Below are 15,426 nucleotides of genomic sequence, written 5' to 3'. Positions count from 1 at the left end.
TATAGAGAGCGATCCACTGGACCGAGTTTCTTTCCCCCCCAGACCTCACCTCGTTCACAGTACTGTCCCCGTCGCCCGGCTGAGCACTCACACCGGCCCGACACGTGATCACACCTGGCCCCCTCGCCGCAGAAGGACACCTGGGCACAGTCCTGACCATAGCGACTGTCTGGGCATGCTGGGAACAAATGATGCCAAGGGTCAAAGGTTCATTTCAGTCCGCTCATCCTATCAGATGCCAACAGTGACATCTTCGTTCAGTGGCTCAGAAGGTACTGGTGCAGAAATACTCACTGGTGTTGCAGTCAGCCCCAATGAACCCAGGCGGGCATTCACAGGTGCCGGTAGCGAGGTGGCACGCCCCTCCATTCAGGCACTGGCACTCCCGCACACAGTTCGGACCATACCAGCCATCCGGGCATTCTGGGAAACCAGATCACAGTGTTGATGAAGACAATGTATACTGGGTCTATACATGCTAAATATAAGTATACTGTGATGAGCTGGCAATGCAAAATGATTGTGTAGGTCGGAAAGCACGGGTACTGGGTGTTTTCAGACACCTGACCATAGGGGGTCTCACCGAGCAGGCATTCCTTGCCGTGGTAGCCTGGTGCACAGTAGCACGTGCCGGTGACGGGGTCGCACAGCTGGTTCACTCCGGAGCACTGGCACACCTGGTTGCAGTTCTGGCCATATGTCCCGGGCAGGCAAGCTAAAGGGAGAGGGAGAGTTTTGTTTTGTGAGGCACGGAGAAATCCTCTCACTATACACACACACACACATATATAATAATTATAGAATATATAAACACATATAATGTATCATTATAATGATAGTACAGTAAACATTGAGTTTAATGGACCCCCATTTAAAGGATCTGGGATGTTATGTAAGTATAGGAGACATTTCTTGCTAATTTAACAAAATCAAGATGATAAAAGTAATAGTGCTTCTTGTCAGAAATGTCTTTCTTCTCACGTTACGCTGAAGACAGACACAAGATGGCGTCGCTCTTACGCTGCTCACAGCCGTTCCCAGTCATGCCCGGCGGACAGCCACACTCGCCGGTCACGTGGTTACAGGAAGTGCCGTGAGGACAGGAGCAGCGCCGCGCACAGCTCTGTCCATAGGACCCGGGCAAACAGGCTGTGCAGGGACAGCGATGGGAGAATGACACAATGGACAGAAAAGGTATACAAATTTAAAAATGTAGATGTGCTGATATAATAGTGGTAAGAATCTAGAGGAGGATAACACATTTTAATAATTTAGTCATAACCTGGGATATATATAAGGAGTGTAATATCCTGGCAGTACAAGTAACTCGTGTCTTTGAAAACGATGTATTGCACATTATTCCCTAAAGGTGTATTGTAGGATTGTCTTAATAAATACAAATGCTTTCTAAATAGATTGCAATATGAATAGCTGGCTATTTAAGTAAAGTGCTACTCAAACTTGTCACAAAATGTAAAACAAAATAACAAACACCTGTTATAGTACACTGGAAAAGGAAAATGAGCGGTATGACTACAAGAGGGCAGCAGAGCACAAGTCGCCTGTTACAGTACAATTGAAAAGGAAAAATATAAATGGTGAGACCACAAGAGGGCAGCAGAGCACAAGTAAAGGGGTTCATTGAGTGTGAAAAGGTCATTCTGAAAGCCGGACCAGGGTGCGGTGCTGACCTCTTTCGCAGCGCGGGCCTCTCCAGCCGGCGGGGCACAGGCAGGCGCCGGTGACGTGGTGACAAGGGGCGCTGTGCTCACAGTTGCACTGCTCCTCACAGCCCATGCCAAACAGCCCGGCTGCACAACCTGGACATGGCACACAGAACAACAACATACGGACACGATCACGAGGCAGAATGGTACACACAGACACACCCGACCCCAAAGCACAGCACTGACACAGAGCGGGCAGAAGCACGGGGTCTGGACATGTATGCTTTAATCAGCCTTTGTAATCAGTACATAAGGACGATTCTTAGTAAGTGTTGCTCTGTGTAAAAACAAAACAGTGAATACTCCACTTCCATTGTCAAAGCAACTTGGCTGCTCTGGGGGAAATTGTACAGTGACACTTAAGATTGATGTTCTGTTGGTTTTGCTGTGTTGCTGGGGGGGTTAAGTAATTAGGAGGCAATTAGGTTGTACAATTCCCAAAATGTGCTTAATACACACTAAAATATGAACACCACAAGCAGGGTCACATTGTACAGAATCAGAAACATCTGGGCAGGAGACCCGGTTGGTTTTAATTTCCTGAACTAGGAGCCGGACCAATTCTGAACTCAAATTCTGCAGTTATATCAGAATTACAATAAAAAAACAACCAACCCTATCTCCCCCCTCACTCAGTCGTCTATAGACCCCCACGTTATGCAGAACGCTGCCTGAAACGTCACCCAACAGTTTTTTTTTCCCTTTTCCACCTCAGTCCACAGCCTGTTCAGTCCGTGCATACGGTCTCTGATATCTCGGCTTTTACATCCTCGTGGGTATCACTGTGCTGAGCTGGGCCGACTGGTTGTACACCTGCCCAGGCAGGTGAAAGGCTTTGTGAATGCCACTAGTGAGAACGGCCTCTTTCTTCCTTGTCCCAGTTGTGATCCAAGTGACCCCCATTAAGAGTGTAATAAACACCTTATAGACATTACACTCTCCTCCAGAGCCAGGAGCTTTCCCACGCAGCATGCACTGAACCCTCTCCCTGAGAGGCTGGTAAACGGCCCCTACTCGAGACATCAGCCCCCCATCCTGACGGGAGAGGGATGAGTAACGACGCCAGTCCCTTCCCCAGCGTCTCCTGTACGCCACGCCACAAAGACCCTCAGTTGCGCAGGTGTGGCCCACATTTCAACACCTCGCAATAGAGAACTGATTGGGCCAAGCGCGAAGGGGATTACTGGCGGGACAGAGTCATCGTCCTGCTTGTTCAAAGAGGGCCTAGTCTAACCAAGACAAGCCCTTTACAATATAATACACTGTCGCCCCCATACTGGCAAGATCCTATTTTTCTGATAAGGATCTAATCTAGACTAGTTATGAACTGCAAGTACATTACGCTAAGTGAATCATAAATATGAAAGTTTGAAATGAACTGTACAACATCATCCCTGACACAATAAAAGCTCTGCCCAAAGTCTGAATAGTCAGATGTGATTTTTCCTCATCAGGGGCACTATTAATAGGAAGGATAAATGCGTGATTTGACTGACGGTAAGCGATCGATTGACCGATTCAATGTTCAAAAGACATTTAAGCAGCCCCACTTGTCCCCCAGTCTCACCTGTCTGACACCGGTCCCCGACCCAGCCCGCCGGACAGGAGCACTGGCCGCTCTGGCGCTCGCACCGCCCCCCATTCTCACACACACAGCTGCGCTGGCAGTCGGCTCCGAAGCGGCCCGAAGAGCACTCTGCACCGAGACAGAAACAGCGTCAGAGCCTGTATTGCAACTCAACACAACTTACCTAACCGGGACACGGGAGAGATGGGCTTGGATTCTTATGATTCAGGACGATGATTTAATTTCTCTGCTGTGCTTCTGCCCTTCCTCTAAATGTCTTTAATTCAACATCGGCCTGTATAAGGTCTGGACACCTAGTGTACGTCTCTCTACCGTCGTTGTCACAGCTGGGAGAGAAGACGACACACAGTCTGTCAACGATGAGGTGTTTCCTTCTCTGGTCAAGACTTCAGCATCACATTCAAATCTCGACGTGAGGCTTGTTTTAAGCTCATAAACCGTGTTTAAATACACACTCTGGGGTCGTTCCCGCTAATAAAACGTGAGACGGTATGCAGGGAAGGAGAGGAAGACTTAATTACATTGTAAAACCTCCAGTCTTGGCTAGACCCACTCGCCTCTGCAGTGGAGCAGGGTGACTGCAGTAATTAAAGCCACTGACTGTGTTTATATCACTGTACAGGATTGCTAGAGCACCAGAAATTAACATATTCAATCAGCCATTGTTGGAAAGCTAATTTGAAACAATAAAAATGTAGATAACGTTGACCCCGGTATCAGTAAAGAGATGCATGGCTTTAAATCATGCTGCCTGTTGCCTGGGCAAGGGATTACATACAATTACAGTTTAAATTAATCTTTGCAATTATCATACAAGAAAATAGGCCTGAAGATGACTATTTATCACAGTCATAAGTATTGCTTACCATCAGAGTACTGGTACACGTCACCCTTACAGAGAAAGCACTGAACGAATTGAGAGTTCACTCGGGCCAAACTAATTACCTGCTCTTACGGTTAACACTTATTAAAGGAAAGCTGCTCTCGAATGGCTTGTAAGAGAGGCACGTCTGGACCTAGTTAGTAACTTCCTCTCCGTCTCTGCAGGGCCAAGCGGAGGCGTTTTTCGGGAAAACCAGCTGATCTGAATCATAACTTGTCACTGCTGCTGCAGACCTATATTGTAACAACTGAGTGAAAAATGAGGAAGTCTGTTTTCATTGTACAAAACACAATATTTAAGGGGACAGACTGACGAATGGCCGGTGCCCAGGCAAAAGACAAGCAGACCTGTGAGGGAATGTCTTCAATAAAATAATAAAACGACCAGGACGCAGTTCACTGGTATGCTTACACTACCCGTACTGCTGCCAGGCCATTAGTGTACAGATCACAATATTGATACTTTCTCTAAGATCATTGAGACGATGAAAGTGGGTGATCAGTCATATCAGTTTAACGACCTGTCTTCTGTAAAACGCAGCTAAATCTCTGTAAAGGCTCTCAAAAACATCTGCATAAGTAGTTTTTATAAAGTACTCATTTTACCAGTAAGTAGTAAGCATGTATTAATGCAATTTGCTTTTGAAAGGATCACGTCTGACTTTGTACAAAATGCAACGATGGCTGTGGTTATAACTAAGTAGTTCCTCCTTTGCAGCCGCTCCGCTCTGGCATGCGTTCAGCTCCAATCTTCAAGGCATGCTGGGAGACCCCAACCATCTTCCGCTCTTATACTTTAATTAGCTAATTTAATCAAGTGGAGACAGTCGCGGATTAAGGCCGAGGTTATGCACTAAGGCCTGAAGCTAGAGCTGATGAGAGCAATTTCTCAGACAAGCTCGAGGAGAAGCAGGAGCTACAGACAGCAACAACTGGCAGAGAGACAAAAAAGAAAAGCACCCCCAATACACGTCACTGGCATCAGGACCCAGTGGCTCTTTCAGTGTGTGAGATGGGGATGTGAACAAGACAAGAGGTGCGTTTGCTTGTTTATTTTTTGTTCAAACGTACCCAGTTCGCAGGCCAGCCCAGTCCACCCATCTTGGCACGTGCAGCGTCCAGTAACGCGGTCACATGACCCTCCATTTTGACACAGACAGCGCTGTCGGCAGTCAGCTCCGTAGAAGCCAGCCGAGCATGCTGGGAAAGACACAGAACCACAGTCGGTTTCAAAGTCTCTGAAGGATGCAGTGAAACTTTATCTTCTTTAGATTTGTTCTCATGAAGTGCCAAAAAATAAATAAATAAAGGCTTAAGCTAAAATGCTTGTCGTCGCCAGATCGGGTTTCTTTCGGTGCTATAATTGAGGAGTTGGAGACTCTTTATAAATGAGGTTGTAGTGTAAACCGTGGAATGCATGGACTGAAATTAGACATGTAACACAAGTAAGCAAAGCCTGTAAAAAAACACACAAGGGAAAAAAAGAGAGAGTGCATGCAGTAGGAGAGATTTCCAAAACGTTTGCACCTCGGTGGCGAGGAACTCGGAGGACATCAAGAACCACAGCAGCTTTCCGAGGTCGAGAATGGTGTTGCAGCCATAAAACAAGAAAGCACATAACTAACTTTTATTAGCAAAGGCCTTTCTGGGGAAAAACAACGACCGAGGGCAGCTGGTTCAGCAGGGAGATTGACTCAACTCGTTCAGTCCACTGAGTGCAAGCCAAGCTCTCACTGTGCAGCATGGCCCTGCCCTCCAAGACCATGCAGTTACCTTGTTGGCAGTTGTGCCCAGTCCAGCCTGGTGCGCAGCGACACTGCCCGCTCACTGGGTCACAGCTGGCACCGTTTCGGCAGTCGCAGGTGTGGTTGCAGCCCTCGCCGTGGAATCCAGGCGGGCAAGCTGCAGGGTGACACAAGGAGGGAGACGGACGGCTGGGTTGGTAAAGGGAGGAGACGGAGTCGGCAGACTTCATTGCTAGCTATGGAAGGGGGCCAGGCTGAGAGAAGGAGCGCTGCTGGACTCACAGAGGTTGCAGTGCGGGCCGATCCAGCCAGCGGGACAGAGACACCGGCCGCTGAGGTGGTCACAGCGGCCCCCGTTTAAACAGCTGCACTTCTCCCGGCACTCCACGCCATGGAACCCTTCTGGACAGGCTGTGGGGGACAACACACAGGGCATGACCCCATACTGGGACAGAACTGGACAGGGCTACACTGGTGAGCGAAGTCTAAGGGCTCATTGAAATCATGGACAAATATAATCAACCATTAAATGCACTTGGCTGTAATAAATCATGAACAAGAAGATACATCTAAAAAATAATTTTCCCCTATGCAAAACTGCCCACAATTAACAAAAATACTCATAACTGGTCTTATTTGTTAATCAACCTTTTACCAATATTGAAAATCACTTAATCATAGCTCACTAGTGAACTGCAATAGCACAATGCATTGCTCGTTATTTGGTTCAACTACATTTTTTACTAAAACAAATTGTACTAGCATTCAACTACAACTGCAGCTTTTTTGTAATGGCTGATCCAAAGCGCTCCGAATCTCAGTCGTTATTTCCATATATCCAACTCACGTCTCTCACAGAAGGTCCCTGTCCACCCAGCCAGGCAGGTGCAGGCCCCACTCACATGGTCACACGCGGCCCTGTTGTCACACTGGCACTGGTGGCGACACCCAAGTCCGAAAGTGCCTGCTGAGCATTCTGGGAAACGAAGTCGATACGGTTACCATTTGCGCTGGTGCACAACATGACAATATCCCTGAAGGTCACAATGATCTTTATCACTATGAGGTGTAGAAGCAGCCTAAAGGCATGGGGTTTAGTTAACAAAGATTAATTTGTGTGGAGTGAGGAGCCCAATCATCCTGGAATAGGACCCACAGATCAAGCTCCACTTATTATTATAGACCTCAGGAGATCGGAGTTGTGTGCTTTCATAAAACCCTCCTCTGTCTTTCAGCAGGGTGAGTGTGAGTGTGAGTGTATCCGGTGCCGTGTGAAGAGCGCAGGCCCACGTACTGTGCTCACAGCGCGCCCCGCCGAAGCCAGCCTCGCAGACGCACTGTCCCGTCACCGCGTCGCAGCTGCCGTCACTGTTGCTACAGTGGCAGGAGTTGGCACAGTCCGGCCCCCAGCGCCCGGAGTCGCAGGCTGCAATGCCCAGCAGCAACACAATATCAACACACGTGCATGCACACATTCATATGTCACAATAAGCCTCCAAACATCTCACTGCACAAGGAAGACCCTAAAAACTATATATGTATATTCCTTTGGTAGCCCATTAAAATACATCAGTTGACCTGGGAGAGAGACTAGACTAGATCAGAAGACATTTTGATCCCTGCTTCCATCACTCACCAGTCCATACATAAAAAGATATTTAATTGTGGAATATTATGTTTTTCCAGTGCAGTGTACGCTGTATACAATAAAAATCCAGTAAGGTACCATATTACACTTTCACCTTTTACAGTGCAGTAAAATAAGAAAGGACTATATAAATACACAATAAATAAATACACTTTATACAAGGCCTACCTCTCCTGCAGTTGTGCCCAGTCCAGCCTGCGACACAGGTACAGCGCCCGGTGACAGGGTGGCAGTGCCCGCTGTTCTCACAGACACACCGCAGCTGGCATCCCAGGCCAAACCGGCCCACAGGGCATACTGCATAAACATAGACAGTAGCGTGTTATGCATCCCATAATCCCACCTTTTCTCCAACAGGTTCGTTTAACAAAACACTAATTGCTAATTGGGTCAATTGATCCTTGTCCGTGTGCATGTGTTCGTGCGGTGGAGCCCTGGGAAGCTGCTGTTGAGTGTCGAGTGGTTCTGGAGTGTACTGTGGTTCTGGCCTTGGCCGTCACTCAGTTACAGCATGAGGATGTGGTTAATCGGGAAGCTGGCAGGGTCAGTCCTCAGTACGTACCATTTTGGCACAGCTTGCCCATGTACCCTGGTGGGCAGATGCAGGTGCCATTTCCTTTGTCACAGGTTCCTCCGTTCTCACAGACTGGACAGGCCTCCAGACACCCCACTCCCCAGCGCCCCTCTGGACAGTCTGATCAGAGAGGAGAGAGAATACATATTACCCAGCTCCACTGGCAGCTTTTCTGCCCAGGTTTTCTTTCTCATTGGGCCCTGCTCTTTGCTTGTATTGTACAGGGGGTTCAAAAGGCAGTGCACACCTCAAGTTTGCAAAGGCGCTGTACGGTCTTCAAGGGGAAAGTTACAGCAAACAACTCTAACCTGCCTAAGAAAGGGAATTGAGGAGAATGTTTCCCATACGTGGCATTTGAAGAAATTGATTTCCTTTAAACATTAAAAAAAATTGAGTATAATTAAAGCCATTGGATGATCTGGCTCAGAATTCACTCCTAGCAGGCAGAGAACAGTCTTGGTCTACGGAAAAAAGGCAGCAGATGACACAGCAAAGTCTTGCAACAGATCTCACTGTTTACTGTAATGGATGACTTTATGGAATAGTTTTACTGCTGCAGTCTCTTTTTGGGGAAATGAAAACAAGAGGGGTTGAGTGACAGGGGTTAAGCTTCAGAAACAGTTAGCAATATGGTAAAGCGATCCAGACAAACAGAGCACGCTTACAAGCCCAATTATTCGCTTATTGAGTGTATTTTACGAGTGTGTATTCTCAGAGAGATTATCTTGAGAGCCTCCTTAATGCTGCTGATTTGCGTCTCATTTGCTCAGTAAGCTGATAGGGGGGCCCTGGCTGGAGTACGGCATTAGGGTAAGTTGTACCGTCGTGGACAGGCACTCCTTCGGTCAAGACGAGCCAAACCACCCAGCCAAGGAAAATGCAGAGGCTAAAGCTCTTCTGGAGTCTGATCTGACACGGGACATCCCTGGCAGGAGAGATCTCTTGCATCCCAATTTAGTCCCCACTCAGATCAATCAAACAGCAGCCAATAAAAAGAGGACCCTCTTGCTCCATCCCTTCTACTCCAACACACCACATCAGTGTGGGAGTCTCTCTGTTACCAAGCTGACAGCTCTACTGTACATAACCCACACGGCTGCTCTCCACTTGTGTGCTGAGCTCGCAACACACGAAACTCATTAGACACCATTAGTACGCTTCCAGTTGGGAAGGAAAAATAAGCAACTGTGGAGTTGGGCTGATGGCACACAATCAAATTTCCATAAAATACAGCAAGTGCCACTTGGTTTAATTGCAGTTGACAGTGTTTTCCTGGCCAGGCCGCCTCCACAAGGTTCAAACGCAGAATACTGTCAATCGGTGCTCCCTCTATCTTTTCGAGATCTGAGGAAGCATATTTGGCACTGGCACCAAGTTCTGTGTTTCTCTCCCGTCCTCATTATTTTCTTAAAAAGAAACTAAATTATAGCAAAAGATGTATTCTCACTGCTCAGATGTTTGGTCTTCAGCGAATCAGCAGCCCACCCATATTTCTGTGGCATTCCTCTCTCTGCCACTTTCCATCTTGATCTCTCTCCCGGTTTCTCACCTTGCTCACAGCGCTCCCCGGTCCTCCCAGCAGAGCACTGGCACCTCCCCGTCACTGTGTCACATGGTGCACTGGCACAGTCGCAGGTCTGGGCGCAGTCCACACCGAAGCTCCCCTCGGGGCATTCTGCCCGGCACAAGACGGGAATGAACACAGATCAGCAAAGGTAACAACAAGTTCTTATATATGTGTGAAGAACACCAACATCAATTGCTTTACACAGTCAAGCTACAGTGGAACAAAACACAGGACCATCAAGTATCAAAACACAGGACCATCAAGTACAACTTTATCTGCAAAGTTTGAGCATTTCTAATCAAATGGTCAGCTCAAGCTTTTATGAAATAACAATTACTATTGTGTATCTGAAAAATGTTGCTGGGGGTAGAAGATGCTGCCGTTATGAAAGGGGGGGACCGGCACTGGGAGCAGTTGTTGGAGTATGCAGGCATGATCATTGCTGGGCCACAGAGAGGGAAGTTGGGGGGGTGGGTAGCCCAAGTTTAAGATGTAAATAAGATGGGTTCAAAGAGGCTCCTCTCCGACTAGCAAAGTTGTGTTCTTTGGCACACGCTGTCATTAGGGGACCCGGGGGCAGAAATACAGAGCGTGGGTAGGGTGTGAGGCTGGCCAGGCAGGGGGCAAGAGGCAGGGAGGCCAGACAGTGAAAGAGGAGATGGACACGGCTAATTCCCCCCCCTTCTCCACTGCTCCCCTGCGCAAGCTTCCAATCCTGACATCAACAGTCTCCAAAAATGTATGAATTAAACAAAACACAAAAAAAAAAAAAAAAAAGAAGAATGGAAATGTTAAAAAAGAAAAGGAATTAAAAGAAGAAAAAAGCCAACAGAGCTCCCTTCGTTCCCTGTTGTTCCTAATTGATGGCAGATGCGCATCTCTGATCACTTAATGGCTTCCAGGTGGCAGGGTCTGGCTGCCAGCACAGTGTTTCTATAAAAATATTCCTGTTATTTCCGGATTTAACCCCCCCATTTTCCCAAGAGAACTCACAATTGCGTGAAAAGGGCCCCTGATTGAATATTTCCAATTTCTACTAATTGAACAGGAGATTAGTGCAGGACACTTCGGCTCCAAGCTCCAAGATGCTACCGGCAGCAGGCTGAGACCCCGGGCCCGGTGGATCACTAGGGGATCTGCAGCGGGAAACGAGCCCTCTCCCTGAAACATGCCACGCAGTGGGCATTGGGGAAACCTTTCAGAGTTCACTTGCAGATCGCATGAGAAGGCCTTGTGTCTATTCCTGTCCCTTTGTTTAACAGTGAAGAAAGGCAACTGTTTTGGAATTGGAAATGGCTCAGGACTCTGGGGCGCTTCTAGTCACAAATACAATGGAATGGCATTCATTCTATAAAACAAACTATAATAAAATAAAATGCTTGGATCTTGAGATCTGTTCTGGTAAGCTTCAATCCCTTCTCGATTTCCATTCGATGACAAATGTTGTATTTAACAATAACCGCTTAGCCTTTCCCAAGAAATGGGAATATGCTCAGAGGGTCTTGCAAAGTCTTGTTCCCCTGATGTAAAACACAGCAGCTGCATGGTCCACGATGTGTCCTGCTAATTACACACCGCTTACAGCAGAATTGGCTACATTAAGAGTGAGACATCTTAAGCACTCACTCAGATATTGGATAGCTACAGTACGACATAGCTAACCGCCGCATTGTAAACAAATGTGCGAACAGGAATTTCAACAGTTCTCAATTCCCATGGGAAACTCGAATCCCACAGAGCTGGAGAATAAAGTGGCAAGTCTGTATCAAACACAGTCTGACCGTTGCTTTGACTTACGATGTGTCGTGAGCAACAGCTCTTGGATTTTAGCTAACAAAGTGCGCAACAACAAACCAACCTCACAGGACTGGAATCTCTCATTGACCAAACAGGCACCACAAGTATCTTGAGACATCCGAATGGCGAACATGTAGACGCTGACTAACAAATGCAGACCATTTAGGAGAAGCTTCAAACTCCCAAGCCAAGGAGAAAAATACAAGCGTGCCAATGGAATCTGAACCGAAACCACGGCAGGAATGAGAGTTATTGCACTAGCATGGTGGCCTTGTACTTCATACACACCCAATGGCAATAGAGCCTTCTCCCAAACAAACCAGGGTAGCCAAGGTATTTTGTTAACCTAGAACATAACTATGACATTAAAGGAGATTGTCAGAATTGTATATAGCATGTTTAGTACACAATGCAGTGTTTCCACTCTTCACATTTCCACACTTCACTCGGGCCGTACAGAATCTCATGTGACCCCTCCGAGACCAACACGCACCTTGTTGGCAACTCTCGCCTTGAAGCCCTGCTGGACAGCGTCTCTTACACTCCCCAGTCACGTGATCACATGGCACCCCGGCTGCACACTCGCACTTCCGCTTGCATTTGGAGCCAAAGAAGCCAACGCCACATTCTGTTGTTGAAAAAGAAAGAGCATGAATAAGCAACACTCACGCAGGCTACTGTGCCAGGATGGCTGTGTTGCCTCTTTTGGAGGTCTAATATGCCACTGCCCATGCCAATACTCAGTTCAGGGTATCTTTGTGGAGAGCGCTGTCTGTGAATATCTCTTAAGACAGACTCGTGGGCACTGATGAAGTTGGGTTTTTATATCGGATTCAAACAAATCTAGATTGATTGTATGTAGTTATCCCTGGGTCTTGGATGGTGAGTTTTCACTGACCACTCAGGTAAGTGCCTAAAGTAAACGCTGCTGTCTAGACCCCTGCTGACAGGTACTCACCTTCCTGACAGGCGTCGCCGTGATAGCCGGGCTTGCAGACGCAGGTGCCATGGCTCCGGTGACACTCCAGGGTGTTTTGTTGAACACACTTACACTCCTCGGAACAGCCCGGACCGTACGCCCACTTCGGACAGGCTTCAGAGAGAGAGAAAAGGAGAGAAGTGGAGTGAGACGGAAGAGAGAGGAAGATAAATAATGAGAATCGGGGGGGAAATGGGGTCAGAAAATAGGAAGAGATTATGGCTGAAGGAGAGAAAGTAGGACGGGGTGTGCCTAAAAATGGATGGCAGTCTAGAGATACAGAAGGAAAGATGCAGGTGGGGAAAACACAGAGAGAAAGAGAGACAGAGGGATGGGGATCAGAGTGATATCACTTACGGAGGTGACAAAACCTGCCGTACAGGCCAGCGTCACAGAGACAGGCGCCGTACGTGCGGTGGCAGCGCCCGTGGTTGGCACAGTTACACTTCTTGTTGCAGAACTTGCCGTAGAAACCTTTGGGGCAGCCTGCAGATCAGGGAAATACAAATCCATTGGACTCTCGCTTTCTAAAGCTGTATTCTTACAGCAAACTTCAAGAATATAATACTTTCCACTCTCAAGAAAATAAATAAATAACAAAACAAGGCTGAACTACTTTGTAGAAGAACAGTAAATCAAAATCTCTAATTGTATGATGTTATTTTTCATAAGTCAGGTCACAAGAGGGCACTCTAAGAAAACACTTAATGAGTAAAGTACAACCACTAATGATGTCTAGATAGATAGATAGATAGATAAGCAAATTAGTCCCTCTACTCTGAACTTCAAGTATTATCATAACGTGTGTATGATATGAAACAGAGATTAAACATAATTCATTTGTTTGGAGGAAGAAGCAGTTGTGCTCAGATCCCCACAGTCGGAGGACAGCATCACATCAAACGTGCCACTCACCATCCTGGCACACATCTCCGCTGACACCAGGCGGGCAGCGGCAGTGCCCACTGACTGGGTCGCAGGTGGCACCGTTCTTACATTTACAGTCAAATGAACAGTTCCTGCCGAAGGTGCCCTCTGGACAAGCTGTGGCCAGAGAGAGGGAGCAGAGAAGAAACATGTTGTTTTCATACATGACACACCAACCGAACTAACTGGCCTCACACAGCCCTTGGAATTAACTGAGTGTGGACACAGCAGAACCACAGCAAGACAGCGCTAGTGGGAGAAGGTGAGTGTGTGCCAGGGGTGTAAAGGGCTATGTGTGACCAGGACTCACTCTGGTTGCAGATGACCCCTGTCCAGCCATCAGGGCAGTCACAGCCATCTCCCTCGGGTGTGCACAGGCCCCCGTTAGAGCAGTCATCGCAGGTCAAGCTGCAGTCATGGCCAAACGTGTAGTTCAAGCACACTGGGCACAGAAAGAGAGAGAGCAAGAGACAGAGTGTGTGTGAGAGAGAGAGAGAGAGAGAGAGAGAGAGAGAGTTATGGGATTGCAATCATGAACTTCCATCCAACCCAAACACAAATACCAACAGACCTTGACACCTCATACTTAACTGATGTCTCACACATGTGGGGAACAGGAATAGAGGGCGGCGGTGATGTGGGCCTCTTACCGAACTTCTCTGACAGGGTGCTCTCGGCTCGCAGCTCACCCATGCCCTCCTCGTAGTCCTGGTAGTCCTGCAGGAGCTGGGCGTACTCATGGAGCAGCGTGACCTGGGGCACTGGTCTCTCTGCCGCCTGCGGCCCATTCAGGACTTTCACCGCGCCTTCCAGGGCTGGGAGGGGGCAGAGAAAGAGAGACACAGGGAGTCAGCACACAACGCACAACAGACAGCTGCAGAGAGAGACGTGCAGCGCATCAAACACAGGAACCGCACTCTTATGGTAATCGAACACTACTCGAACACTACACTACTTCTCAGCGCCTGTGTTCCCAACTTGTCAGCTCCATAACTCCAGGAGCATTGGTACTATCCAAAGGGGCCACACACAACCCCAAACCTAACCCCAACCCTTGCCCAAGTCAACTGTTAACCCCAATCCCAACTGTCCCATCACCTCTAGATCTTCACCCTCAGTATCATTTCCCCATGAAGAGATGCAAAAGACGCACACAAGGATAAGCGACTGCCCGGGCCAAGACAGACCAACACAGGCCTTTGGGAGTGGGGGTTGTTAGCCTTGTGAAATAGGACGGACTCACGGATGCAGCTCCTGCGGTCTTCGTCCAGCCGGTAGGCGATGGGGCAGTAGCACAAGAACGAGCCAGCAGTGTTGTGGCAGGTGTGCTCACAGCCCCCATTCCTGGAGGAGCACTCGTCCACATCTGAACACACACACACACAAGGACAACAACACGGTTAGAGCCAGAACCTCCACAGCACACAATTCTATTACTGTTACTCCTGCACACACATGGGCCACACACACACTGTCAGGTCTCACTTTGATCTACAGCCCTTTGCATTCCTACATATGGGGGCCAAAGATCCACAAACATTTGGACATGCGTGTACAGTAGAGATACACACACACACAGATGCAAGAGGAGACAGGCAGACGGGGAGATGGACAGACACCCGGATGACAGAGGCACAGACACACAGGCGGTGTTACCGTCGCAGCCGCAGCCGTCACTGTTCAGGTGGTACCCTGCCCCGCAGTAGCACTCGTAGCCCCCAGGGTAGTTGGTACAGTCCTGCTCGCAGCACGAGTCGCCCTCCTTGCACTCGTCCGTATCTGCACAACACACAGAGATCAGCGCTTTGCCGGGCAAACATTCGTCTGGGTTGAGCTCACAGGAACACACCGGCAGGACTGTGAATATCACTTTTAAAAAATGGAGTCGGAGAAATAAAATAAAGGGCATCTGGGAAGCGGAGCTCAGGTGGAAGCGCTCCACACAGGCCGCTCCAGTGGCTTTGAAGCGGGTCACTGCTGTAGAAAATGGGG

At 48.2% G+C, this 15,426-nt stretch overlaps 1 protein-coding gene across 3 annotated transcripts in view; it reads right to left on the bottom strand.

Annotated features, from left to right (window-relative positions):
- megf6b (multiple EGF-like-domains 6b) overlaps window positions 1-15,426 on the bottom strand; it is a 112,551-nt gene that overhangs the window by 5,171 nt on the left and 91,954 nt on the right. For all 3 annotated transcript variants that reach the window (XM_066690490.1, XM_066690491.1, XM_066690492.1), the window contains 22 exons: window positions 15,091-15,213; window positions 14,678-14,800; window positions 14,085-14,249; window positions 13,745-13,876; window positions 13,423-13,551; window positions 12,865-12,993; window positions 12,487-12,621; window positions 12,022-12,156; window positions 9,714-9,839; window positions 8,153-8,284; window positions 7,759-7,887; window positions 7,237-7,368; window positions 6,790-6,918; window positions 6,225-6,353; window positions 5,971-6,099; window positions 5,269-5,397; window positions 3,295-3,423; window positions 1,692-1,820; window positions 1,021-1,149; window positions 584-715; window positions 295-423; window positions 50-178 (listed from right to left, as the gene is read on the bottom strand). In XM_066690490.1, coding sequence (XP_066546587.1) covers window positions 50-178; window positions 295-423; window positions 584-715; window positions 1,021-1,149; window positions 1,692-1,820; window positions 3,295-3,423; window positions 5,269-5,397; window positions 5,971-6,099; window positions 6,225-6,353; window positions 6,790-6,918; window positions 7,237-7,368; window positions 7,759-7,887; window positions 8,153-8,284; window positions 9,714-9,839; window positions 12,022-12,156; window positions 12,487-12,621; window positions 12,865-12,993; window positions 13,423-13,551; window positions 13,745-13,876; window positions 14,085-14,249; window positions 14,678-14,800; window positions 15,091-15,213 — 2,883 coding nt within the window. The remainder of the gene's footprint in view (window positions 1-49; window positions 179-294; window positions 424-583; window positions 716-1,020; window positions 1,150-1,691; window positions 1,821-3,294; window positions 3,424-5,268; window positions 5,398-5,970; window positions 6,100-6,224; window positions 6,354-6,789; window positions 6,919-7,236; window positions 7,369-7,758; window positions 7,888-8,152; window positions 8,285-9,713; window positions 9,840-12,021; window positions 12,157-12,486; window positions 12,622-12,864; window positions 12,994-13,422; window positions 13,552-13,744; window positions 13,877-14,084; window positions 14,250-14,677; window positions 14,801-15,090; window positions 15,214-15,426) is intronic.

Source organism: Amia ocellicauda, chromosome 18 (genome assembly GCF_036373705.1).
Source record: "Amia ocellicauda isolate fAmiCal2 chromosome 18, fAmiCal2.hap1, whole genome shotgun sequence".
Lineage (NCBI taxonomy): Eukaryota > Metazoa > Chordata > Actinopteri > Amiiformes > Amiidae > Amia > Amia ocellicauda.
The sequence above is the reverse complement of the archived record's forward strand: the minus strand, read 5'-3'. Positions and strand labels throughout refer to the sequence as shown.